The sequence below is a fragment of the Leuresthes tenuis genome, unplaced genomic scaffold (assembly GCF_036924035.1).
Source record: "Leuresthes tenuis unplaced genomic scaffold, fLeuTen1.0.hap1 SCAF_8, whole genome shotgun sequence".
NCBI classification, from domain to species: Eukaryota; Metazoa; Chordata; class Actinopteri; order Atheriniformes; family Atherinopsidae; genus Leuresthes; species Leuresthes tenuis.
This window is the reverse complement of record NW_027325362.1, coordinates 14862043-14889891: the sequence shown is the minus strand read 5'-3', so window position 1 is coordinate 14889891 and position 27849 is coordinate 14862043. Positions and strand designations below refer to the sequence as shown.

General features: G+C 41.8%; 2 protein-coding genes across 2 annotated transcripts; one reads left to right on the top strand and one right to left on the bottom strand.

The window, feature by feature from the left end:
- Positions 1-7873: 7873 nt before the first annotated feature.
- Positions 7874-14355, bottom strand: slc25a28 (solute carrier family 25 member 28). The gene is made up of 4 exons (XM_072390999.1): positions 13843-14355; positions 10958-11186; positions 10118-10174; positions 7874-9670 (listed from the first exon to the last, which is right to left on the bottom strand). The coding sequence occupies exons 1-4, from the start codon at positions 14185-14187 to the stop codon at positions 9120-9122; spliced, it is 1182 nt and encodes a 393-aa protein (XP_072247100.1). The 5' UTR covers positions 14188-14355; the 3' UTR covers positions 7874-9119.
- Positions 14356-19702: 5347 nt separating this feature from the next.
- On the top strand, positions 19703-26853 carry pyroxd2 (pyridine nucleotide-disulphide oxidoreductase domain 2). Its single transcript, XM_072390998.1, has 16 exons — positions 19703-19879; positions 20321-20340; positions 20434-20527; positions 20791-20864; positions 20983-21138; positions 21320-21473; positions 21565-21626; positions 21708-21805; positions 21921-22062; positions 22165-22299; positions 22379-22451; positions 24762-24915; positions 25231-25382; positions 25626-25732; positions 26073-26193; positions 26394-26853. Exons 1-16 carry the CDS (start codon positions 19756-19758, stop codon positions 26462-26464), a joined length of 1737 nt encoding a protein of 578 aa, XP_072247099.1. The 5' UTR covers positions 19703-19755; the 3' UTR covers positions 26465-26853.
- Positions 26854-27849: the final 996 nt, after the last annotated feature.

The window sequence follows — 27849 nt, the reverse complement described above, 5'->3', positions numbered from 1 at the left end:
TTGTCATACTTTTGGATATATGAAGAGAAAATCTAGGCTTTTTACCATTTCTGAAGGAGCACCTTGGCATAAAATTCTTATAAAGCCTTGAAAATTCTAGAAGTACTGGCATGAGACTCAATTGATCAGGTTTACGCTTTTAAGGGCTGTGTTGCAGCAACAAGAAACAAGCTCCACCTGGATGTTGGTGATTAACAGACTTCGGATTATCTTGTATGTGACTGATTTATGTTGCACCTGGTCACTGATGAAAAGAGATGGTTGTGCCTGTATTTGTGGATCAGCCCAGTTTTAGGACATCACCTGCAGGACTGGACACTACATGGACGCCATTTATGTTTTGTAACTAAACGACAATTTGTCTGGCTTTGCAAATTTACCCCAGTTTATAGCACCGTATCAGCAAACAGTTGAAATGGCTCCAAGACAACTGAAATCCAAGTACACCTCAGTGCTCACCTGTTGGTCAAGTACTTTAAGTTGATCAGATGCAGTTCTGGCAATACACTCAGATCAGTCCCCTCCAAATAGTCTGACATTGAAGTAGGAGGTGGAAGTAAGAGATTGAAGGAAAAGGGGAACAACAGGGTGGGGTGTGGAGGAATGCACAGAGGTAATAGAGGGGGAGAAAAGGAGGCAGTGAGGTAAAGGTAAGGAAAGGTATAAGGGTAAGTGGGTGGTTCGAGGGAGGAATAGTAATAGAGCAAAGTAATACAGGAGCAGAGGATAGAAGGCAATCAGGTAGATAAAAGAGGGGTCAACAGAGATGGTGATGAAGAGTAGGAAATTGAGTGCTGGAGGGAGGAGGTTGAAGGAAAGGGAGAAGAGTAACAGTGTGGGATGTACAGGAATGGTTGAAGGATAACAGAGATTAGGACGAAGAATATGAGAAAGAGTGGAGAGAGATAGAGGCGGATAGATGGCAGAGGCAGGAGGAGAAAGAGAGAGCTGTTCAGCCTTGTTCAGCCTGAGCAAAACAGCAAGCAGCTTCCTCAACCCTCCTGTCACCACGTTTCTTTTTCATCCAGTTCCAGAATCCTCTCTTCTTTTTCTCTTGCTGATCCCTTACTTTAACCTTCTTTTCTTCTATTTTTCATTTTTATTCCCTCTTAATTCTCTGCCTTTTCCTTGTTGATGTCCATATCATTTTCCTTCTTTTTGATCCCTTTTTACGGTCTTGTTCTTTCTTGCTACATTTTGTAAATCGCTCTTTTCTTCCTCCAGCTTCTTTTTTGGCAACAGCAGGGTTTTAGCTGCTGTCTCCATTTTTCCTCCAGTTGTTTCTTACCATCTTCAACGTCCCTCTTTTCCAGCTGCAACTCTGTAATCATTTCCAAGGCTTTTTTCTTTTTCTTCAGGAATTCTTTCTTCTATTCTTCGAAGTGTATTTTCTCCCTCTCTGAATTTTTGTTTTTCACCTGAAGTTTTTTAATAATTTCCTACTTTACTTTTTTTCTGGATAGAGTTTTCTTCTTCCAGCTGTTTTCTCGCTACTTCCAAATCTTTCTTTTTCCAGCTGCAGCTCCTTCTTCATGTGCTGCATTTTTTTTCATTTCTTCCTCAAAATCATTCCTTTTTGTTGACTCACATCCAGTTCTTGGTGTTTTTTCCTGGTTTCTTCTATTGATTTTTTCTCCTTTGTGATCTCTTTCGTTTCTTCTTTAAAGTTTTTGCCTCCTCAAACTGGTTCTTTTCTTTTTCTAGTTCACTTAGAACTATTTTTCAAGTTATTTCCTGTGGTTCTGCAAGTCTTGATTCTTTTTATCAATGTCCTTCTTGTCCTCCTCCAGTTTTTTTTTATTGATGATGCAGCTGCAGTTTTATCCTCAAAACTTTTCTTCAGTGCATCCAGCTTTTCCTTCTGTCCCCCGAAAAACTCGTTTTTCCTGCTCCAGGGTTTTCTGGGCCTCTGATGTGAAGTAGCTGTCTGAAAAAGCTTTTCCTTTTCCACCAACAGCTGCTGGATACGAAGCTCTATTTCATACCCTCTGATGTGGTGGTTTTCAGCCGGGGAGGTTTCAACAGCTTCTTTGACTCAAACATGGTCTGCAAAAACATCGCTAAGAGAATCCATTGGCCATGATGCAGAGAGACAAAGACACACATTAGCATTTTAGTAGCTGTCTGTGATGTAAGATTAATGATAAAGGAGAAGAAAAAGTGTTACAAAAAGACATCAAACAAGATGAGGCAAGAAACAAGAATAACGCCAGTAGATGTAGAGGCCAGAGGAATGAAGGATGACAAAACAAACAAGATGCTTTTCACGGGATTTGAAAATATCCATCAGGCATTTCCAAAAGCTTTTACAAAGACAAAAACTTTGAGATGAAAATAAAAGGAATTGAATGATTTCGTATGTATGAGCTCAGTTGATGCAGAGTTCCACAGTGTCACAAACTGTGACCTGAAAGCAACCAGCGGGGCCTCATCTGTTGGTCTCTATGATCTGGAAGGGACGCCAGGTTATCTGGAAGAACACTGATTGTACTGAACTGTCTGGGTAGCATGAAGTGCTCTAAAACCTGACTGGAAGCTATCAAAAAGGTAGTTTCAGGAGATCAGCTTAAGACTGACATCATTACTAAAGTATCGCAGCACTGATGGATAGGGCTGCGTCCCTCATTTTGATTTCAACCCCACCTCTTTTTTTTTAACCGACATGATGATATAATGTTGGTAAAATGAATGTACAAATATACAGACAGAGAGACAGACATATGAGCATCTGCCATAATAGTGAAACTCCTTAACATGGAATGTTAGCAGGAAGGAGGATCTCTTGTTGCCCAAATACGCAGTTTAAAGCTTTATGCTATTTTAGATAGACTCAAATATCTGCTCAGGATCTTCGCCACATTAAAAACTGAAGAGTTAAGTTTTTAGGATATCTTCTCCCATTCAAACATCACGAGAGCCGATCCAAAGCACCAAAGCTATGTCGGTGACATAATACTTTTATGCTAGTTGGGAGGTGTTCGTGGTTATTGGATTCCAAGTTTTGAAAACAGCAGTTACCAAGAATTTAAAAATATGCCTGTATGTGGATTTGTGTCTGGCTGAAACTCAATACAGCAATTTTGAACCTTATTTCCAAATGTGTTAAAATCCTGTTCTCAATAATGTACGTATATTGTGTATTTTCTTTATAGTTCATAGTTTTGAATTTAATTAGGTTGCAAAGTGTTGTCATCCCAGTTTTACCTGGAGGCCTGTCTGGCTGGTTAAAATTCTTCTGCATGTCATGCTCCTTAAATGATCTCTAATTCCCTGCTCTGCTTTAATTCTTGGGTTCTCCAGCGCTTCTGGCTGCTCTCCTCCCCTTAAGGCTGCCGTCAGAGGAAGAGGCCGCAGCAGCCAAAGGGATTGCAGCAACAGCTCCTTTATCTTGCAGCACCCCTAAAGGAGCGTGAGATCACAACATGTATGTGTCTGTATGAGTGTATCCAAGAGTGTTAGATGAAGGGTCTGTAATCCCACCTCATTCATTCGCTGTCAGCCATCATTAAATAAATGTGATATTATGGCATAATCCTGTATCACTTTGTAAGTCATACTGAGTGGTCCAGTCAGGATTTGGCTTAAAATATGGAGAGAGATATGAGAAGAAAAACAATGAAAGTCCTATAGGGAGGACAGAAGACGAGCAACTGGGAGAACTGCTGTTGAGGACCTCCGTCCGTCAGGCTCTAACATTCCAAAATACCATTGATGTGTGTGTTTGTGTGTATGAAAACACCCAGGTGCTTGCTGTAAGGGGCTTTGACCGCGGGCTTGAGTTTCCAAAACACCCAATACACAAGGGGGTGTATGCACATATTTCCTTTCCACCAGAGAAACTGTCTATGGATAAGTCATATTACATTGGTTGGCGTCAAAAAGTAAATCATACAAGAAATAATTCAAATTTGGAGTGATTTTAGGTGTGGTTCAAGGTTAAGGTGAAGGTTCGAGTCAGACTAGTCACGATTATGTTGAATAACGGGGGTGGAAATATAACAGGGTGTGCGTGTGTGTTTTTACATGCGCTATCATCGCAATGAAGTCAGACAAAACGGCCTTGAAAAGGTGATCAAATTCAGGAAAGTAAGGGCTCACAGCTTGTTTAGGCAGCAGCAGCAACTGAGCTACACACTCACATACACCTTAATCTGTTTTTATGCCTGTGTTATTTGGAATAGTCAGTTCTGAAAGTAAATTGTTTTCTTGAGTATTATTGCTTGATTCTGTATTATAAGTGTATCATTGCTGTTATAAGACATTTATCCCTTGTCAGAGTTATGCACATTATAGTCTGTGACAGTTTTTAATTCCTAACTGTAACCATTACTGGGTGATGAGTTGGACAGGATTTGAACCAGCAATCTCTCACTTGAAGGACGAGGAAGGAAACAGAGGAGGGAAAATTCAAATATTGTTCAGTTTTCTGTCATTATTGTCAAAGTGCTACGCATTTTCCATGGACCAATGTGCATATTTTATTATGTGTCATGAAATTGCGTTGTCACTTGCTTGTTGTTGTTTAGGTTCGTGCAACAAAAATACATGAGGTTTAGGACCTAAATGATTAGGCACAGCTGACATAAATATGTAGTTAAGTAAAATATCATAGTTGTGGTTTAATCTGGGCAAAAGTCAGACATTTGAAACGGCACTGAGAATCCTAACCATTTTCAAAAAGAGCACACTGTAGAGACTCCTGATGCATATGTCGCATCACCACATCAACATGAGATAGTGACTAATAGGAATAGTTATCAACTGGTGACTTAGCTTTACCCAAGGTTGAGAAGTTGAGAAACACAAGCTGTTAGGACTCCAAAGATAACTATATTATTTTCTTATCAAGGAAAAGATCAGAAATGACTAGATGAAAATTACCTGAGGGGTTTTGGGAGCAGAATATGAGTGACCTAGCTGGTAAATACCTAAGAAAATTGTGATTATCAAACCTGCAGGTTGGTTGTGATAAATTGTCATTGCTCTTCATTCAGTTAAGTCGCCCCCTGCTGGCCAAAGATTTAATACTCTGTGGACGAGTTTACATTTTTTCAAGCTCAGAAGCTATGTTCTGTTTTTAAGTCCTATCGTTTCCGCACATATCTGTATCAAATGAGGATATATAAGACTTTCATATTTTGTTTTTCCTTTTTTCTCTTCTAAGCTGTTTACTTTCAGAGCGTTATAAAGCTCATAGTCCACACCAAAGAAAGTTTTCTACTAGTCCCAAACTGCCTGAAATGCTTCACTAAGCTTATCTTTCATCAACAGTATATCACCATGCAATTCTTATGCATAATACATGCCTTTTAGATTGTGTGGCACACCTCAAACAAAGAGGTATCACCTACCTTTTTTGACCAGTCCTACCAGACCGGACCTACTTGGAAGGAGTACCTTAAAGAGACAGAAGAGCTATCGATGATGGCAAGAGGCACAGCTGTGCGGTGATGAGGAAAATCCTCTGTTTTTGATAATTGAAGCATACTAAATAAAACTATGAGCTTGTTCTGTGAAGAAACACAATTGGGCTCTAATTATTTGTCTGTTCTCTACAGAGTATGTGAATAAAACAGTATTGAAATCTATGAGGGTTGCCATGAAGTACTTTTTTATCATAGCTTACACAAAGCGAAGCTGGCATACTTAGACTGAACACAGCTGTTATTAACTTTCCTGATTACATTTGTTATTTTCTCACTGGCACACATTCAAGCATTCGCCTCTGCCTTGGGTGACAAGTAGAGCAGCCACGTGCACATGTCCTCCTCGTTGCCACTTTTCAAAATCAAACCCTCGGGGTTATTTATTTGTAGTTGACTTCTACGTGAAAGTTCTGGGAGTGACAGCTTCGCACGACAGCTCACAGGAAGAGGACAGTTCGCTGCCCTTGTTTGACAGCTGTGTTTGTATGATGACTTAAAGCAAACGCACTGTGCAGGAATTTCATTCCACAGGCCAGCGCCTCCAAACACAGCACCGACAACAGGAAAAGCCAGAACACCGAGCAGTGTTTTATCAATGAGACGGAGGGTGGAGGGAGGGAGGTCCAGTGCAGCCATATCGTATTTCCCTTCTTTAGAGATAAGTGTTCTGAAAAAGTTCGATGGGTGTGTTTCCTGTTCCGTCCAGATTCTGAAACAGGTTTTCGAAAGCGCTGTGGTGTTTTGTGACATGTTGCGTTTTCGGGTTTGTTGCTTTGTTTTTGGCCAATGCTATTTTCATACGTCGGCACAACGGCACACAAGAGAAAACCGATGTCCCAAACTCAGTATCTCCTTTCTGAAGTCCTTTTCGTCTGACTGTCAGTGTTTCTTGACACAACCAGAACGAGCCACAAATGACCAGACTAAACATTTCCACTCCTCTCACACTGCTCAGGTTCCCGCCAAACCAGAAAGAATCGGTCCATCTTTGAGATCTAGTGTCCTCGTTTGGATTTTCATCACGTTTGGTCTTCTCAGCCAATCATCACCACAGACACAGAGGCTGAGCAACTTAAGAAGAGACGTGCACACTCACGCACGCACTGGACTTCTAAAAGCTGCCACAGACCACACATACTGTACACTGTACATGCGTGCACAGATAGTGGGAGAGAGTGAGCGACAGAGACAGTTCATTAAGTCTCCCTGTTTGAACAGGTGCCTGTCTGACATGCATGGATGTGAGTGGGTGTGTATGCAGAGGCCGGGGTGGGTAGCTGTCACTCCTCACTATAATCTGTAAGAGCATTAAGCCAGCTTGTCTTAAACTCACAAATCCACTTAATGTATTCTGTCTAAGGGATCTCGGTTTGTTCTAACATTTCTCCCAAAAAAGGGCAATGATGTGAGCACGTCAAAAAGGATCGTCTGACCTTATTTGAACCTATAGAGAAACAACAGCCCAACGTCTGGTTAAAATACTCATTTCCATTAACAACTGTGTCATTTCATTTTAAACCACGTCTATCCAAGTTATTCAGATGGTCGTTACAGGAGTCAGTGTCATTTTTTCATATGCAGATGTCATTTTAGCAGAAATGTTTTCAGCGGAGTTTGTTTACATGCAAGTTTGCTCAAAATCTGACTGTATTTTATGCAAAGAGGTGGAAGATGATTAAAAGCAGAATCCACCGTATTTTGGTGCCAATCCAGATCAATTTTATTAAGACTTTGAAGACTAGACGACTAGCTTTCGTGGAGTTTATGCTGTCCAAGTACCTACTTTTTCCTTTTTTCCCCACATTTCAGAAAAAAAATAAAAAAATCATTGTCCAGTTTCTGCGTAGTTCTACATGAATGAAGACTTTTCTGTCGTCTGCTCCCAAAGTTGCACGTTAGCGTTGCCTTCTACTTTGTGCAAACCTTTTTCTTTTGTGTTAGGTTACGTAACGGCATATTTCCCTCCTCTCAGAGACTAATATTAGGTTTAAACATACTTGTCCTTGCTCATCACCGTCTCCTGAGTCGTCTTATCTGAGTTTACCTTGTCGTGCATCAGCTGCTGAATTCTAAAGCTTCACTCTTTCAGTTGTTTGTGTGCAGGCTACACACCCACAAGTTCACGTTGCGTTTGCAGGCTCGAGGGTCAAAGTTGAAATCTGCACCTGTGCCCAAGACAAAACAACTGTACTCGGAAAAGAAACACCTGCAAACGCACACCAACTTGGCACGTGTTACTGGCAGTACAGATGTGCCGAACTGCCGCCATTTAAGCCCCATATTCTTCGTTTTTGACCCCCAAGAAAAAAAAAAAACACTTTCAATCTAATCAACTGAGCCATTTTACTGTTTTGAAAGGTGAATTTGTAAAAAAACGTTCGACTGACGCATCTCTGTGTGGATGGTAACGTTCAAATGTTTGAAGGCATAAAAGGACCGTTCCAATCTTTTCACGAGCAGTGAGCAGAGCCCCGCTGCGGAGTCTTTATTCAACAAGTGCAATTCAGTGTCAGAAACAATCAGACATCAATCAGTAAGAACGACAGCTTCCATTTACGTGTACTCGATGTCGGTTCAGATCTACGTCATGAGATATGGAACCCCCGCAGAGTCAGATTCTTTTGGTTACAGTATGTACACAACCTGTGCTGTTGACAACAAACATTCAAACTCACAAGCTGGAAACAGACAGATGATGCCACGTTAAAGCTGTCCTGGTTTACTCTGCCAAATAGGTACATCACGGGTAGTCGCAGCGGGGGGGGGGGGGGGACAAAACCAACATATTTAATGAGAGAAAAAAAAAAAAAAAAACAAGGATTGCATTCATGGTATAATTTTGAAATATAAATTAAAGATAAACAAGCTTGTATTTTAGCATCGGATTAAATAATGGGTAACAATTCTCAATAGTGCCATGAGGGGGAAAATAAATTAATAAAATTAATTTTTATTTGTGGCCAAAAGCTACTGAAAAGGACCCCTACGTGCGTCAAAAGTGTGGCCTGTGAAAACACATGCCACCGGATGACCTTTCAAATTATGTTAATCAGTTAGTCAACATTAAAAAAATGTGACAACTTTACGCCGGCTGGGCTCGACTTGACTTTTTCTGAAGGTATATGGACACCGACATATGTCAGAAAACGCACGTGTGAGAGAAAATTTCACTTTCTGTGGACGCCGGAAAGAAATGGGGCCCGAACGGTTCTGCGTGTTACGTGGGATCTGGAGTCCGCCGTCGTTTTCGCTTACAGAGTCTGGCTTGGTGAAATGAAAAAACCTGGTCCAAAGACAGCTAAGCTCATAAAGCTGCGGGAGTTGACAGAGTAACGTGACTGCCCCCTGCTGACAAGCTTTCCTCTTCCTCGCACGTGTGCTCAAGCTTGGACAAACACACTCATCGCGGAAAAGGCTTTTCAAAATCATCTATGCTGCCAAACTCTAGAATACTGGGAGAAATGTTTCCTCCTACAAGAGAGAAGCGACAGAGCTCAAATCAGACTGACTCGTGAAGTAGGGCAGTAGAGACAGAACTACTCAAACTTCCCTTTGAAGGTGTCTTTCTTATCTGCTATGTCTGAAAGGGTTGGGGCAACTGAGGCATATTTTAGTCGGAATCTATGTGCGTATTAATTCACCCCCACGGAGAGGGGCGGAGCAATATTAGCAGAGATCAAACCAACAAGGTATCTACGACTCGGCCTCCGACTGTTGCATTTTCCTCTTGTCGTGCTGGCGCTTGGTTAGTCCATACTTGAAGAACTCGTAGACCGACCAGCTGATAGCTGTGGAGGGCATCTGGTAGATGACCCTCGCTTGAGCTCCCTTGAAGAAGCCCTGCAGGCCGCCCAGCCTATAAACTGTCCGGAAGGCGTGGGACAAGCCTGAGATGTGTCTGTGGGCTCCTTGGCTTTGGCCCGAGGAGCTGAGGGCAGGAGACTCCTGGGTGTTGAGGAGGGTCTTGCAGACATCCAGAGGTGTGGTGGCCGCTGCTGCGACCGCTCCGGCCAAAGCTCCGGACAACATGTGGGACGAGGGATTGTACTGTCTGTGAGGGTTGAGCAGCTCCTGAAGGTACTCATAGGTCATGAAGTGGAGCGCCTGGAAGGGCACGTTCATGGTGAGCTGCGTGGTGTAGCTGCGGTAGAATGCTGCAGCGCCCTCTTTCTGGCACACAGCGCGTACACAGTCCAACACGCTGCTGTAGGGCGAATTATACATCTGCATGCGCTGCTTCACAACTGTGCAGATGAAGCGACAGCAGAGAGGGCCAGATGTGTCCAGGGTCGAGGGCAGCAAGGTGAGAAACATGGAAAAAGGAAAATAAATATATTTTAGATGATATCAGAAGCAAAGCTTTCCTTTAATGAACATGCAAGCATACGGAAATGTCCAGTAAATCATTTTGGAAGCATTTGCTCAGACAGCTGCACTCCCATCAAACAGCTGCACAAGAGGAATCAGTCCAGTGTCCTTCTACTGACATGTTTGGACAGGTGGACCACAGACAGCTGTGAAAGTGTGTGCCTGAGACTACCGGTTTAAAGCCAACATGTGAAGATAGCTCAGCCAAGCCTGCCACCTGCAAGCTACTTCTCTGAAACTCAAAACGCTTGTTTTGAGACATGAAATATCTTTACACGCCTAACTCGTGTGGTGGAAATGTTGTGGAAATGTGTTGCCCTTACCTTCAGCTGGGTTCATGGCTGCATCGTGAAGCAATGTGGCCACGCAACCAGCTGCCCCTGAAACAAACACGTCTCGGCAATTACCACACAGTAAGAGGAAAGATAAGGACACGAGAGCAGGGAGTCATGAAGAGGCTTTTCACCATCCGCACAACCCATCCCAACGCGTCGCTGTGCTCACGCCCTAATTCCCAAAAGCTGCATATGTCATCCTCAAAGCATTATAATGACAGAGCAGAGCTTATGGATGTTCTACAGGTAACAAAATATCTCTCCCGAGCACTTCCAGAAGTGCCAAAGCTAAGCAAAGAGAGACACCTAGTGGACAGGGCTGCTTTGAGATTCTTAAACCAAACCTCCGGCACTCCAAAAGCAAGCGAATGAGCAGATAAGATGGGAGAAAGAGCACTTACCCAGCCTCCCACTACACTGGAACAGAGAGAGGAGAAAGAGCAGGGATAACAAGAAAATAACAGCAAGTTGGACATTTGGAGCAAGGCTTCCAAACTGCGTCTCTGCTGGAATCTCTTTCAATTTCCAAGCTGAGCTCGAGACCCACAAGACACATTTTTCTCGCTTACAAGCAAGCGAGAGATGGCGCTTTGCAGTGCACGGTTATGAAAAGGCTCTATCCCATTTGACGACTCGCCAGGTTTTGTTTGCTTTCTTAACAAATTGAGCTGAGTCAGCAGCTCCACTGAGCTCACACACAGGATATTTGGCATTAGGCTTGAAATTTAACCAAAAGAGTGTGATCTCAGATTTTGAAAATAGGCCACGTATAATGTGCACATTTATGGCTGATACTATATATACATATATATGCATGCTTTATGGTACCATTAGCCAAATGACTGTTTGCCCCTGGATGAATGAGATCACTCAGAGTCTTTTTGAGTTTCTCATAGCTGGCAAAGTACAACGCATGAGCAGGTCCTGCCCCAATTGCCGTAGCATTCAGGCCCCTCAACGGGCGCAAGACTCCCTCTGTGGCAATGATTCGGCGAAGAGCATCCATCACATTCCTGTAGCGGGCCGCAGGGTCGGGCTGGAGACTCTGCATTCGTGTCTGGAAAAGAGAGAACACTGGAATGTAGAGGCCAGTCATCTCAGCCAGTATCACAATAAAACTACACTTTGAACTATGTTGAATTTATTTGACCGCAGACCCATCTAAAATTAGAATTAAATTTTTGAAAGTTTTAGCACCTAGACATGTTTTCATATGGCAGCATGGCAATACAAGATGTACACGAATAGACTACAGAGTGGAGCGGGGTCAAAAGCGGGAAATGAGGTGTTCGACACTGGGTGTGGTTTATGTTGTTGTACATGAATGCTTGAATAGAAGGAAGTATGCAGTTACAAGCTCCAGGGTCACAAGGGGACATAAGCTGACTTCCTTTAATCCTCTTTTCCCTATGACCCTGAACCTCTCTCTTCCTTTTAAACACACACACACACACACACAAATAGGGGTAAACAATAATTGTGTTAACACTATCTGAAAGAGAAGTGAAACGGACCAGTGTTTCCGTCACCTGCGATTTAATATCAATAGAGGGTTGTGTGGGGATGGAGTGGGTCAGTGAGTCTGTCTGAGGAACCGGCAGCGACATAATCCCTGAATACCAAACTTCCAGTTGGATGGACAAACTCACACCCCACTGTATGAGCATGCACCCCACAAAGAAAGCACAAACACAGCCTCGTGTCACGTTTTACGCAGCTGCACAATCTGTGTCTGTACTCTGATACTCGCTCCTTCATGGTTGCTCGATGCGATCATAGCGGCTATAGGTCGGCAGTGCTCATCTGTAAGGCTGCGTCAGCATAACGAGAAAGCACTGACCTTTGTGCTCAGTATAAATAGTGCTCTCTGCTTAGTAAAAGCGAACGCAGGCTCTTTTTTTTTTTTTCTTCTTCGTACAAGTGAAGCACGCTTCTTTACATCCACAGCCAAATAATGGGATTACCTGAGGATGTAGAACTTAATGAATGACAGCCTTCTTCAAGAAAGAACATATAAACCTTAGGCCCCCTGATAAAAAGTAAAGCTAGCCACTCTACACAAAGCAAAGCCTACTGTCTTAATTACTTTCCACATTACTCATTTCTCTCTATAGGTTGACTCTTCCACTTGTTTAGGCTTGCGTTTATGAGAGCTATGAGTCATTCTGCAGGTTCTTGCTGCACTTGATTTTTTTCATTTCACATTCTTTGCATGTCAGGTTAATTGGCTACTCTAAATTGACCCTAATGGCGAGTGTGAGCATGGATGGTTGTTTGTCTCATTGTCTCTCTGTGGCCCTGCGACAGACCCAGGGTGTACCCCGCCTCTCGCCCAATAACAGCTGGGATGGGCTCCAGTGTCCACCGCGACCCTGAGTTGGATTATGCGGGTACAGAAAATGGATGGGTGGACATTCTTCCTGTTGCCTACTTTGAAAAATGCTGAACTGCATTAGCAACGTATCAAACACTGTACAAGAGAGGGTTCTGTCAACATCAGAACTGTCCGGGATTCAGGGCTGCGTAGGGTAGAGGCGGATTACAAACACAAGAGCATTATGAGCAGACAAACCGCTATTGGCCTTACATGAACAGCAGACTATATTTAACTCATTACTGCTTGGCCTCTCTCCATGGTCCCTGCCTATCAAACCGCATCTAGTGTGTTGCTTTAACAACTTCTGGCCTGTTAGGGCAATGAGTCAAGCCTCTTTTCCAGAATTAGAGCACCCGAAGAACTCATGACAAGAATGGGTCCAGTGAAGTTGCATGACCCGTGATCAAGTGACCTTTGCAAAAAGATTATGCATAATGTGCAAGTAGCAGTTTCTAGCATCATACTGGGAGTTGGAAATGTGGCAACAGATGCTCCAATGTGGATTTACAGGAGACAATTTGTCTCAAGATGCCGTCTTCTTGTCTCAGAAGATTTCAACCCTGTTAATCCTGTCAGTAAAGCGATGGTCGCTGAGAGCAGCTGTCAAAGTCAGGATGTTTATCTAGTAAATCAATATGAAGGGATTTGGTAAAGTTGCTCCTGAGTTGCACACTGTTGTTACAGGTGTTTTTGTTATTCTTTTTAATGGCTCGGTTTTTGTAAAATACTTTTGCAAATTATTACGCCTTTCGTAATGTACTGCTGCGTACTTTGTTTTGTGAAATGTCTACCTGTTGTGTCTTCTTTTTAGTTGTTTCAATTAGCAAAATGTGTTTACCTTAAGTATTATTTTGATTTTAAATGTTATTTTTCGTGAAATGTTTCTACTTTTTGTTTGGTACCTCGGGGCCACCGTAGATATCTCACTGGATGCATGCCGTTACGCAACATCATATCCGCCGAAGTTTCGACAACAGCGAGAGAAGACTTGATGGTGTCCAAGTTAATGGTTATACACAAAGTAACTCAGTTAGCTCATCTTGCTGAATTACATGTACTATAACTACCCTGTAGCAACGGTTATACGCACACAAGCCTGAACAACCTGCTAATTTGTTAGCTAAGGTAATAAAACGTAACTGAGTCGGCTGACCTTGTCCTTACAGCCGCCAGCTCTGCAGCGTGTTTAGGTTAGCCAAAAAGCTAATGAGCTATGCTAACGTGCATGACGGCTACAATAACAACATCCAGAGAACACAGCACAGACCAGGTCCTGAAAGCATTCAACGTGTTTAACAGGTTGTGGTTAAGATGGTTAGCCAGTGAGCTATGCTACCTTAACACAGTCGATCGGGAACATGAGGCAGTGCTCCATGATCCCAGCCACGGCTCCAGCCAACATGTGGGTGCTAGTGGAAGCTCCCTGTGGCAAACCCTCATAGTCTGGTTCAGAGTCCTCTGTTTGTGCATCTTGGGCACTACATATAAAGTTAACATTCTGCAGTTCTGTTTCCCCTCCGACCCGAGGCGTCAGGCTCCCCACGATACTTTCAGAAACTCCCCAGAATCTGCCCCCCAGCCATCGAACTTCTGCCCCAGCAGAGGCTCCTGCAACCCCGGGATCGTTGCCTGTGGTCTCCGCTGTCATCCGACGCCTCCTCACAAATCCATCTGCTTCCATGAGAAACAAGGGAATACGTGAAGTCTTTTGGCTCGCGTTCACGCCTTCTTGTTGGTGATTTCAGGCCTTAAGTTTCACATTCCCCTGGGGTTGCTTCACATCTCCCTCCCTGCAACACCACTCCGTCCCCGCCTCTTTTCTTCTCATCCGGAGCACAGCAGGGGAGGCCGTAACGGACAAATACACACCGAGACCCACCCCACACTGCAATGAGGAAGTAATCTCCCATTGGTTGCAACGTCCAAATCCCACCCACGGTATTGGATTATAGACATGCCACTCATGAGTGTCCTTGTCGACTTCAAACCCTGTCACGTGGCACTTGACATGGCGCTAACGCACATGTAAAAACTATCAAAGGGCCCAAAAGTCACTCTAGGTCACTCTAAAATAGATTTAAAGACCATGAAATGATCAGGAGGAGTTCAATCAAAGCAATTACAAGCAGTGTTTTTTGCCGAACTACTGGAATAGATTTGATCAAAGTGTTTGGACCTTACAAAACACCAGCAATTTTAGCCTTAATACTACATTAAGATACAGCATGCAAATTATATCACGTGTACGTCGGTGTGCATGTGGATGCATATATGTGCTTTGTGTGGCCGTATACTAAGTTGCAAAATGTGCTCACTCTTCCTCCCTTAAGAATATATTTTTTCTACTTAGTTTTATTAAATTAGAAAATCCAGAGCGTAACTTGTTGAAGCTTGTTGTGGGAAGTCTCTGTCTCATTCTAACCTCTCAAACAGTGATCACCTCATTTTTTTTTGTTTCTTTTGGCGGTCATGACTTTTTGTGTTTGCCTTTTTCAACCACAAATTTTTGTTTGCTCAGCCCTTGCTTGGATCTGTCCTCGCATTTTTTTTTCTCTGGACTGACTCGTCTCCCACCAGATGAGTCAGTCCAGCGTTCCAAAAAACATTCTTCTTCACATCGCGTTATAAGGAAGGAGACGTGAAACTCTGATTGCCGTTTGGATGGCAGTTTCGTTTTCAAACTTTTAGTGTGTCTGTGCATAAGCATAAGGCAGCTTCATTATATCTGGTAAAATGGGCCAAAAAGAGACTTAACTGACAGATTTTTTGTTTTTTTAACAGAAAAACTAAAAAGACTCCCAGACGGATGCAATACTCATGAAACAGCTCAGATGTTGAGGTGCATTACAGAAAGAAGTCCATGTCATTCAAAAGGGTTTTCATATCTATGCAGGAAAATGTTCCATCGTGTGCATTCATGCTCCTCACTGCTTGGCTCGACCTCAAAAATAACCAAGTAATTACTTGACTGTCTTCTGCAACACCACAGCATTTACAGGAAGTGATCACAGTACAGATTTTAATTGTATAAAAAAAAGTGAAAGACATAAAAACAATAAGTGAATCAGCCTGCCTGATGAGCAAAGGTAATTCATTCCACGGTTTTGGGGCGGTGACTGAGAAGGCACGGTCCCTTCCTCTTCTCTTTGTTTTAGAGATCACTAACAATAACTGATCTGCTGACCTGAGAGAACGTGAAAGAGCGTATGGCTGAAGCAGATCAGACAGACACTGTGGGTTCAAGGCCATGAAGACATTTAAAAACAAAAAGAAGAATTTTAAAATCGACTCTAAAACGAACTGGAAGCCAGTGAAGTGTTGCCAGAACTGGAGTAATGTGCTCATGTTTTTCTGTACCAGTTAGGAGCCGAGCAGCAGCGTGTTGAACCAGCTGTAGACGAGCAAGTGATGCTTGACTTAGCCCAGAATAAAGTGCATTGCTGTAGTCTAAATGAATCGGGATAAAAGCATGGATTCAAATCTCAAAGTGATGCAAAGAAAGAAACGGTTTAGCTTTAGTAAGTTGTCTCAGTTGAAAAAAGCTGGACTTGACTACTGAGCTAAGCTGTGCATCAAATTTGAGATTGTTGTCCAGCTTTACACCGAGGTTTGTTGGGTTAGGGTGTCAGATGTTGACTTAACACGCCCGAGTTAACAGGTACTGTGGAGCTATCTGTAGCCCCAAACAACATAACCTCAGTATTATTATAAATACAGTGCAGAAAATCCATTGACATCCATGCCTTCATTTCTGAAATGCACTGGAGTAGTGGATTTGCAGAATATCCATTTTTTTGCTTCGGTGGCACATAAGTCTGACTATCGTCAGCATAAAAATTGAGCGCAATACCATATTTCCAAAGAACTGATCTGAGAGGAAGTAAGCAGAGGGAGAAGAGAAGAGACCCAAGAACAGAACGTTGAGGCCCTCCTCGTGTGATAGGTGCTGGAGAGGAATCAGCAGTTCCAACATGGACACAAAAACTACTACCTGATAAGTAGAACCTAAATCACACTAAAGCGAACAATAGATGAATCAACTGAAGGTCCAAATGAATCTCTCTGGTCCTATGTAAGATCTTTGATGTTTTTTCCCCTTTATTCTAAAGGCATTGCTTTCAGTTACAGTTTTGCTGCCATATAGGGTTTTTCAAGCCCATCACTTCTTCTTTTTGGCTCTTTTTTTTTGGGGGGGGGGGGCAAACTTCCCAACATGTTGAGACATGTCTTTTTAACTTTTTTGAGAATCATCTTGTTTGCTCAAAAATACTATTTCATGCCTTAAAACTGTGTTGCCTTTTGCACTTTTTTATAGGCCCGACTAAATGGATGGGGACACACTGTGTATCTTTGGGACAGGCTGCTATCAAAGCGCCCGAAGATACAATTTGAAATTGTTTCTCTGATAAGTTGTCTGTTATGTGTAGACACAACACTGGTTCATCCCTTGACTTTTGCCTTTTTTATGCTTGGATGATTCATGGGTCAGTGTTAAGTGGCTGAACAAACAAACAAAAAACACATTCCTGTGTAAATGGTCAGACACGAAGACTGAGCTGAAAATGAGTGAAAAAGCATCCAATGTCCAAAGAAAAACTTTCTTGGATCCTCAGAAAGCCTGGGGAACTATTGCTTGCGTCCACTTTAAAATATTACAAGGTGTGACTGCTTGGAAGCTAAATACAGAGAAATGGAGTATCAGGACTTTTGCAGAGTATTGTATTTATGCATTTTATTGTGGAGGACAACAGTAACTTCCTCTTTGTTAACTTTCAGGTGTGTAGTTCAACGACAAGCTTTGTTTTTTGCCCCATATAAAAAAAGAACATTCTCATGAACGCAGTTTGTCCAGAAATTGTGTGTGCAGTGCACATCTATGCGTATTATTAAATAAAGTGAACTTCATGTTTGACCTTGAGAATGTCAGTGTCACAATCAAATAGCCTAATCTCAGTCAGTAATGGACTGCAGATAACTTTTATTTTCAGATAAAGTGATTGGCTAGAATAGGAGAATACATTCCTAAAAATGCTTACTAGGTCCCGGATTTGGTGTTTCAATTTCTTCATTCTTTTGCCGAAAAAAGCTTTACGTGGAAACATCTACTCAATGGTGTTTCAGCTACACCTACTGTATCCTTACCAGGGAGTGGGGACGGTCCATGAGAGATGTCAAAGCAACTTGAGTAAAATTGAAAAGAAACTTTTAAACTGACATATTAAAACTGGGGAGTCAACACCTTGAGATTTCCCATATAGGCAAAGGTAGAACATAAAAATTCAAAACAGAGGCTTCAGGTGACCTGAAAGTCCAAACCCTGAGCCCTCTTCTTGTGATCTGGAGTGTCAGACCTCTTTAGCAGCATGTCACCCCACTACCTTATCACCAGACACGAATTCAGCTGTTGTAACCCATGGCTAAAAAGTGAATGAAAAGTCAATTATTTATTTCTTATTACCCAGATGTGCCTGCCTCTTGACAATCATGGTTCTTCCTCACTGTAAAAAAACTTCATTATATGTCTAAATGATCATTTCACCCAAAGATGCCTGCTTTAGACTGCTATGAGAAAGCACTTCATGATTCAATAAACATCTTCACCAGTGAACCTCTCTGCCTGGAGGCGCTTTTTTTTGGGTGAAATTGGGGTAATTGTGTTTCATACAGAGCTGCTACAGTATAATTGAATTTTCTTCTTGATTGCCTAGGAGAGCCTTCAAGGGCTGCAGTGTTGAATTTCTGCCGACAAAGGGGAATGAAGTGTTAATTTCTGCTTACAAGAACAAAATCTCCTGCCTCGATCTTCTGATCTAGTTACAGTTGATTGGCTGTTGCCCGCAGACACTCCTTTAAGGAAAATCAAGCAGACGGGATATCAGGATAATTTCTCTTCCCTGAAACTAATGCTGTCCTAATCTGCCAAGGGAGAGGCATTTTAAGTCTCGCTGGAAATTCGAGATCATCATAACATCCCATTTCATTCCTCCAACCTCGAGTGTGTGCAATCCATACAAACCTCAGGAATTATTTTACACTGTCTAAGCAAAACATAGTCTAAAATTTACATTATGTAGACAGGATGAGAAGATAACTAACTTATGTTTTGCTGTGTTTGGTTGTTTTTGGACCAATTAACATCCTCAATTCCTGAGATCCCAGCAGACAATCTCCTTCTCCAGCTCTCTCTACTCCCCAGACTCCTGCATTTCGGTCCATAGCATGATCCATAGCCACTTATCTTATTAATGCACAGTAGATGAACCATAAAGCCAACTTGACATCTTCAACAGCAACACTAGGAGACCATTCTGTGTTAAGAGCCCATCTTAAAGCTCTTAAGGTGGGCCCTCATACCTTGAGATGTCTCGAGCCCTGAACTCAGACAAGCTGAGAAAGAATCGAAGTGCTCTTTTTGATTATATCATATTGATTATAACACTAAAATTTTATTCTTGGGGGAAACGTTTCAAGAAGTCACATGAAGGTTGTGGAGCAGTTGTCTTACACATGTAAGTCACAGCACATTTGCAGATGCTGCAGAATGTATAGTTGTGCTAAGGCTGTCACCTGAATATTCACCTACACATACAGTACACTGAAACAACGCAGAATTTATTATTTTTGACAGACTTTATTGGGACACCACTCATGCAAGTTTAAAGTTATTGAGGGACCTGTTGAAAAACCCCCAAAGAAACTGTTGCTCAGGACCTTGTGACCAACGTCTTAATGGATCAACTGCACCCCCTAGTGGTCAACTGCAAAATTACAGCATGATCTGATCGTTAATCGCTTTCACACTCATATTTTCTGATGTGAAACGGGACTGTGACAGGTGAAGATAAAACGTCAATCAAACACTGCATTGGTTTTTGTGCATGTTTATATTTGGGGAATAATTTTCATGCAACTACACAGAAATGTGTTGATAATATTTCATGTTTTGTAAAACGTTGCCTGCTGTGCTTCAAAGTGAATAGGTGAAAAAAAAAATCTGAAAAAATTTGCTTGTAAAAGGTGTCACATGAATATTAACACATCCACTAAATTGTACGACTGTGTGCAATAACATTCCAAACATAACTGCCCCCACAATCCTGAATCCGCTTCCTGAATGCTGGACACAAGATTAGTGGATTCATTTAAGGGGTGCAGTTGTTGTTCGAAACCCGGATCTACTTTGCGCGACTTCATGGGGAGAAAGGAGGCGGGAACGATGTGCAATAAGTGAGTACTTCCAATTCTCGTCATGGCTGCTGCGGTGTGGACTGATCGAGGACGCAGGGCTGTGACTCTCGCGGGGACGGTGACTGGATCCAGATTGAATCACACCGCTTTGAAATCACGTTATGACGCGCTGGTAATCGGTGGAGGTGAGCTCTGCAGACTGTGTTCAAATACATTTTATAAGTGCAAAAAAGAAAAAGGAAAAGAAACACTGGAGCTGCACTGTACCAGCTCGCGTAACATTTTGCATAAATGGTATAACGTTCCAGCCAAGTTCACTAAAAAGTGATCCTATGTTACTCACTGGCATTGTTGGATAAAAAAAAAAAAAAAACTAATAATAAACTAATAATAAAAAGTCTACTTGGTAAAGTGAGCTGGCTCTTTCTTTTGCTGTGTGTCTTTAGAATATCCCAGTTCAATTTTAACTCACTGAACTTGGTTATTGAAAAAAACAGTTCGCAAAACAGCAAAGTTTGATCTATTATTAGAAGTGAATTTGGAATATAAGAAAGGTCTTGTTGATTTTTTTTTAATTATTCCCCAAATCATTCTCTGGAAACTGATATTTTTATATTTTATTGCAGGTCATAACGGGTTGGTGGCAGTGAGTTCATGCATTTGTTTCCCAACACCTACTGTACAATATGTTCACCTATTTAGTTCTACAACAGGGTAAAGGTAATGTGTGTATGTTTAGGCTGCCTATCTTCAAAAAGGAGGGGTGAAGACAGCTGTGTTGGAGCGCAGACATGTGCTGGGAGGAGCAGCTGTTTCAGAGGAGCTCTTCCCTGGTAGGATTTACTCTGTCAACATCTCAAGAACTAGGAAGACTTTATTAAGCTTAATTGTTAGATTTTTGAGCTCCAGTTTTCTCACCTTTTCACACAGAAATCAAGTATCACTTTACATATATGATATTGATGTAGATATCATATTAGAAGGGTATATAATACACCACTCTGCAAATTATTATTTGTTACATTTCTCTCACTTCATACACTGCTGAATAAATCTTTGATTCTTCTTTGAGAAAAATAAATACTGTTGTATGCAGGTTATCATTTCTCCAGGTGCTCCTACTTGCTGAGTTTGTTGCGACCCCACATATACAAAGAACTAGAGCTGAAGGTATGCACAGCCATTTCACTCAAAATCATTTCACAAATCTGTTTGCTGACTTTAGTGTAGCCTCAAGTGATAGGCCTTGTTTTCAGCCCTTCATTTTTTTCTACTTTTTTTTTTTCAGAAACATGGGCTGAAGGTGTACATGAGAGACCCCCATGCTTTCACCCCCATGTTGGAGGAGGGGGTGGGAGGCGCTCCGCCAAGATCCCTCACCCTCGGCTCAGATCTGGTCAAGAACCAGAACGAGATCGGTAAATTCTCACAGAAGGATGCTAAGGTGATTCAAGTATGAGGACATGAACCTGAATTTTACACGTATCCAAGCTTTCATCACATAAGAACCGATGAAGTCGTTCTCTGTCTCTCCCAAACATAACGCCTCTGTCATTCTCTGTCTCTAACCATCCCACATCCCTAAACGCACCAACATCTTCATCCATTCTTTAACATACTCTCAGGCTTATCCAGAATTTATTGCACACCTTGAGAAGCTAGCAGGTGCTATCCACCCTCTGCTGGACAATCCGCCTGTAGACATTCCCGGCATCACAGCTGGATCACTGAGGAAGAGGCTGGCTGCAGCTAAAACACTGATGCCTGTGGTCAAATGCGGTACGTAGATGGACGCGCGCTTTGAAAATGAACTGTCTGTATAACATTTGAACTGAGCCGTGGTAAATTTTGTTTTGTTGTGAATTTAAAGGTCTGAAACTTGGCAGAAACTTCCCAGAATTTTACGAGATTATAACTGCGCCAATAATGAAGGTGTGTTACAGCATACATGAAGTTAAACGTCTTTTTTTTCCCTATTGGTATATGATGACTAACTCATGTTCTGTGTCGAAGATTCTTACAAGGTGGTTCGAGTCGGAGCCACTGAAAGCAACAATGGCTACTGATGGTGTGATAGGAGCCATGACCAGTCCTAGTAATCCTGGTAGTGGGTGAGACACGTTTTGCACCACTTTGTGGCAGGCAACACTCACAATATCGAGTCTAACTGTGCAGAATTAAACACAGATCTCTCAGAAACACTGATTCTATTGTCTTGCCTTGAAGGTATGTGTTGCTGCATCATGTGATGGGAGAGCTGGAGAAGGAGAAGGGAGCATGGGGTTATGTAGAAGGAGGCATGGGAGGTGTGTCTCAGGCTATTGCTAGAGCTGCTCGATCCTATGGTGTAGACATTTTCACTGAGAAGGTAATGAATTTTCACGGATTATTTTTGATTTGCTAATGATTATTGCCCGGGATCCTGGAAACTATATTACGGCATCTCTGCTCTGTCTCGTGTCCTTGGCAGGATGTAGGACAGATCCTTGTTGGTTCAGATGGTGCTGCTCAGGGAGTGGTGCTAAAGGATGGCACAGAGATCCATAGTAACGTTGTTTTATCAAATGCTACCCCCTATGTTACCTTCAAGAACCTCACACCACAGGTAATCCTGAGAATCAGCACAACATCGAAAGCATTGAACCAGACAGTGTAGTTTATTTTGGCCTCTGTTGTCGCTGTAGGCTGCCCTGTCTCCGGAGTTCATCCGAGCTGTAGATCAGATAGACTACACTTCACCCGTTACCAAGATCAATGGTGAGTCTATTTAGTTTCTATGATGCAGCCATCCAGCAAAAGGTCATATGTTTGAATGCAACCCTTCATTATTTATTTAGGTATTTGAACCTTGCACATTCACAGGCACACGTGAAACCAAAAGCAGCCAGATGATATGAATGTTTTCATCAGGTGTTTGTAAGACTCTTTGCGTGAGGCTGCACACCCTGCCTCATTTCCACCATGTTTCCTCACACATGTGTGCTCTTATGTGAGTCAACCAGAAATCCACTAATTCCTATAGGAATCCCTGTGATCTTCATTGGGTGTGTCAACACTGTCCTTTGTTTTTTGCCATCTTGTATTTGCCTCAGGTATGTTGAAAAAACCTTTTGCGGTGCATTTTGGATAGAAACTGAACTCTGTGCCAACAAGTTGGATAAATGAAGTAGGGAACAGGCTAACAAACTATTGGCTTGACAGTAAAAATCTGAATTTTTTGGCCAGCATCAGAACTGAAATGATGGGATGTTATATAACGTACAGAGCGCACACATCGTGGTTCATTTGTCTTTAATAACATCTTTTAGTAAACTGACCACACACTAGGCAGAGGTCAATTTCTTTTAACTTGCTTTTGCCAGTGTATTTTGTCTTTCTGGTGTGATATCTCCATGTGCATATTTCTTAACACTGGACAGGAAAACGTTCCCCATTGCTGCGATGAAGATCTCACCTATACAAAAAGATGCATTTCTTTACATTGAACGGAAATGAGGCATAATGCCTTGATTCTTCTTTTGTGAGAGCCATGCAAGTCAGTTTGGTGTTCATTCATTTCCACAGGAATCCCTGTAATGCATTGTGCACATGGAAAAGTGCAGGGACCCCGTATGTGGTTGTCCTTATAGTAGCCAGTTAAAGGTGTAGAAACAAGTATTTATGTATGTTTTTATATAAACAATCCTGATTACTGCAGAACAGAATCGTTAGAGACAAACTGGATTAATATTACTAGCAGCAGTTGACAGAATGAAATGAACAACTAAGTAAGTATGACAGGAATTGAAGTGTTTGTGGAGTTCATATATGTTCTTGTGGAACAGTGAAAAAAGAGAAGAAAAACTCAATATAAAAGAACAAATGACCTCCCTTGCCTTGACTTCACCTCTCTTCTGTTTGAGTTGGTCGTTTTCTACACTGAGCGGCTTTTGTCTTTTAATTTTGAACACCTGTTTGGATAAACTTGGCTCACAATGGCTGCACTCCTCAGGAGATGTAAACTCAGTAAACTATGTCGCCCACAGGAAAGAGGAGCATTGAAGTCAGTTAAAGTACAATAAAGTGGAGTGTACACAGACATGAGGACAGAGCTTTGCTGACTCTGCTATAAAACATAATCACATTGTATAATAACTGTGTAATGTCTGCCGTTATCAGTGTACAAGTACCTTCTGTCTAACTTGAGGGAACTGGTTGGTGAATTTAAACACTACCCGTACACTTTGGAAACTGTGAAGGGAGGTTTAAAATGACTGTAGTGAACCAGGTGCTGCAGTGCAGCTCATTTTTAAAGTTTGGATCGTAAAACTATATAAATCTCTCAATATTACAAAGATGTTGGGAGTTCTTTATTTGTGTGTCCTCCTTTCTAATACAACAGTGTCTGAGTTCTGCGAGGATTTGTTAGTCGTGAAGTTTAGATTCAAGAAAAGGGAACCGAGCAGATGTTAGTTAAACAAAGCAAGTCTGCTGAGAGTTGCCCTAACTGCAATTCAAGTGTTACGTATATTGAATTTATAGCACACTCCAATCCAATCCAGCTTTATTTGTAAAGCACTTTACATTACCCCAAGGACCAAAGTGCTGTACAGAATACATAAAAACATTAAAATTACAAATGCCATTACACAGACACAGACACAAAAACATAAAATACTAAAATCCAAAATACTTTAAAACACATTCAACCAGCCATGCAAAAAAAAAAAAACTAAAATGAAATAAGCACAAACTAAAATCAACATCTCACGTGGTGCCAAAAGCCAAGGCAAAAGCCCCAAGATTACGTTTTGTTTTAGGAGCAGCTGATCAGCTGACATGTGCGAGCGGGAGGGTGTATAATGGTGCAGCAGCTCAGAGAGGTAGGAAGGGGGAAGGCCACTGAGAGCTTTAAAAACAAATAAAATAACTTTAAAACCTATGGGAAGCCAGTGGAGTGAAGCTAAACTGGGGGAAATGTGCTCATAGCACAGATTTTCTTCTGACAAAAGGCTGTTGTGTTAAATGAAAGTGAAAAACAAAGCTGATCCCATGTTGTTTTCTTTTGTTGGGACCTTGTTTCCACAGTGGCAGTAGACAAGCTACCAAACTTTCTCGCATCCCCCACTCCAGATGATAAACCCGGACCCCACCATCAGTGCTCAATCCATCTCAACTGTGAAAGTGTGGACGTACTTGAGACTGCATATAATGAGGCCAGGAATGGACGTCCCTCAACAAGGTCAAATGAAACTTCCTTTTTCTACAAAAGTGAGCTTTTTAATACATGAAATTTCCTCTAAATCACCAAAATTGTCCTGGTTCTTAACTAACCTTACGTGCAAGAAGCGCAGCTATAGAAGAAAACCTATAACTATGACATTAATACCCCTCCACCACATATGTTCTCAGAACATTTATGTGAGTCAGCTCTGTCCCCTGATCAGGTGGTCTTGTCTGTCTTGTTTGATATTGTTTTACTACAAATTGTAAGTAACACGTTTTTCACCCTTCAATCGCCGCAACCTTTTCTTATCATAGTCCTCTGTTTTCGTAGACCCATGCTGGAGATGACCATCCCCTCTGTGTTAGATCCCACTCTGGCTCCCCCTGGCTGCCACGTGGTGTCACTGTTTACCCAGTTCACCCCCTACCACATAGAAGGCAGAGAGTGGACCAACCAGGACCGAGAAAGCTTTGCAGACACAGGTTAGAAACGCAAAAGATGCCAGACTTCTTATAGTTGCATGTATGCTTAAAGAGTGAATTACTACTAAATGCTACACCAAAGATGGATATCAAACTGATGAATATATGATAGCAGACTTGAATGATCCAGTTCTTATTCCAAGAAATGAGTAAGCTATTTGAAAGGAGGCCATCTTTTTTATATATATATATTGGGATTAACCTGTTTAAGTGAAAAAAGCATGTTTTTGTCTGTCTCTGTAGTATTTGACTGGGTGGAGCAGTACGCCCCGGGATTTAAAAAGTCGGTGGTGGGTAGAGACATCCTGTCACCACCAGACCTGGAGAGGATCTTTGGACTCACTGGCGGGGTACAAACTGTACATTGTACACTGTAGATACCGTAGAACTTAAAATCAATTTGAATGTTGACAGGCAGCTTATTTGCTTGACACAATCATCTACTCACAGGATGAGGAAGTAATTTGCGTCCTCTGCAGTGTTGAGTCACTCACTTGTGCTTGCAAACTGGCCTGTTATAGAAGCTGTTAATGGTTACAGGCATTTTTACCACAACCCACTTATCAGAATCAAAGTTCACCTCAGCTCTGTGCTTTCAAAGTGTATGTTTTCTATATCTTCATGACGCAACCTTAAGCCTTTTTCCCTGTCCAGAAAAAGAAAGAAAACATTTTGCTCTTGTTTTTACAGAATATCTTCCAAGGATCGATGTCTCTGGATCAGCTCTACTTAGCACGGCCTTTGCCCTGTCTCTCAGACTACCGCTCACCAATTAAAGGCCTCTATTTGTGTGGCAGTGGCTGTCATCCAGGTTTGCCTTTCATTAGGGATTAATCTGCCAATCTTTCAGTTTGTTATGTATAGTGTACTAATATGATGACTTGGGCTGTGATGGTTGGTTTGAAGAGCACAATTTATGAACCTTGAAATCTTATCTTCACTACTGCTAATAACAAGGGTTTCTTTACCGTGAGTGAGTAAACAATGTGTGATTTTCATGCGTCTTTTTAGGTGGTGGTGTGATGGGTTCTCCTGGCTGGAATGCAGCACTCATTGTCATAGCTGACCTGAAACATCGCTGAGAAATGTGTAAATGGTTCATTCAGCGATGCCTCACAGTACCTCTCCTCTGTGGAATCAACAGACCTGAGAAATACATTTCGACAGACACTCAAGCTATCTATTTAACTAGATTTCTCTCTATATCATGCTATGTGGTGTAACTCTGATTGTAAGGAGACAACTGGTTGATTTAATGATGCAAGTAATGTGGGATGAAAGGGATGGAGCAGGCTTTGAGTCTCTTTGTACGCTATCCATGTGAAAAGTTCAATAATGTGATGCAGTCATCTTGCTGAGCACAGAAAACACCAAACACTAAAGTGATGTTTAAGGCAAACATACTTTTTAGATAAATTGTATTTGTATTAATGATGTGAACAAAAATCTTCTCAAGTTTGTTCGAATAAATTCTAATTATTTCAAGCAAATTCGTTTAATTTATTTGAATATTTAAGCAGTTATTGTTGTATTTTTTGGGCATTCATTCCCCTTGGACTAATGTGACTAAAATTCTAAAGTCATCCTTGAAAGTTTATGAAGCTTTTGGTATATACTATAATACTGGAATATACTATATTTCCTTGGCTTCTAGTAATAGGATCTGTCCTTTGACTCAAATATAAAACAGGTTTCTCGCACTGCCTCCTCTCACCTTCATAATATTGCCAAAATTAGGAACACCCTGTCTCAGAGCGATGCAGAAAAACTAGTGCATGCATTTGTCATGTCGAGATTGGACCGTAATTCTGTTATTTTGGGCTGTCCCACAAATTCTCTGAAAAGCTTCCAGCGAATCCAAAACGCTGCAGCCTGAACTAGCAGGAAAGTTCATATTTCTCCAGTTTTAGCTTGTCTTCATTGGCTCCCTGTTAAATTTAAGAACAGCAATTCAAATTCTTCATCTCACCTATAAAGCTCCAAGTGACCAAGTTCCATAAAATTCTGAAGATCAAGTAGTGCAATATTTTCCCAACAGAGCGCTTTGCTCTCAGTCTGCAGGTTTATTATGGTTCCTAGAGTTTCTAAAAGTAGAATGGGAGGCAGAGCCTTTAGTTATCAGACCCCTCTCTGATAAAGCTTATAGTTGGGGGAAACGTCCCATAGTTATACTGCTATAGGCCAAGACTGCTGGCGGAACTCCAACGATGCACCTGTCTTACTCTGCTCTTTTTCTTTTTCTCTCCATGTACATGTGACATTATGTTGTCATTAACTTGTGTTTGCCTTTCTCAGCAGGTATTCTTGACTTAGTGTTATGGTGCTTGTTGTCTCCTCCTTCCTGCCCTCTTAACCGCCAGCTGGTCGATGCAGATGGCCGCCCGCCTGAGTCTGGTTCAGGAGATGACATTTGTTGTGATTTGGTGCTATATAAGTAAAACTGAATACATGATGACCCTTTAGTTAC

Coding starts and splice junctions, on each gene's coding strand:
- slc25a28 (XM_072390999.1), bottom strand. CDS start 14,187: ATGGAAGCAGATGGATTTGTGAGGAGGCGTCGGATGACAGCGGAGACC. Junction 10,175..10,957: donor AAACAGTCATTTGGCTAATG/GTACCATAAAGC, acceptor TGTTTGTTTCAG/GGGCAGCTGGTTGCGTGGCC. Junction 9,671..10,117: donor AGCCATGAACCCAGCTGAAG/GTAAGGGCAACA, acceptor TCATCTGCACAG/TTGTGAAGCAGCGCATGCAG.
- pyroxd2 (XM_072390998.1), top strand. CDS start 19,756: ATGGCTGCTGCGGTGTGGACTGATCGAGGACGCAGGGCTGTGACTCTC. Junction 21,139..21,319: donor TCTCACAGAAGGATGCTAAG/GTGATTCAAGTA, acceptor ACATACTCTCAG/GCTTATCCAGAATTTATTGC. Junction 22,300..22,378: donor TCAAGAACCTCACACCACAG/GTAATCCTGAGA, acceptor TTGTCGCTGTAG/GCTGCCCTGTCTCCGGAGTT.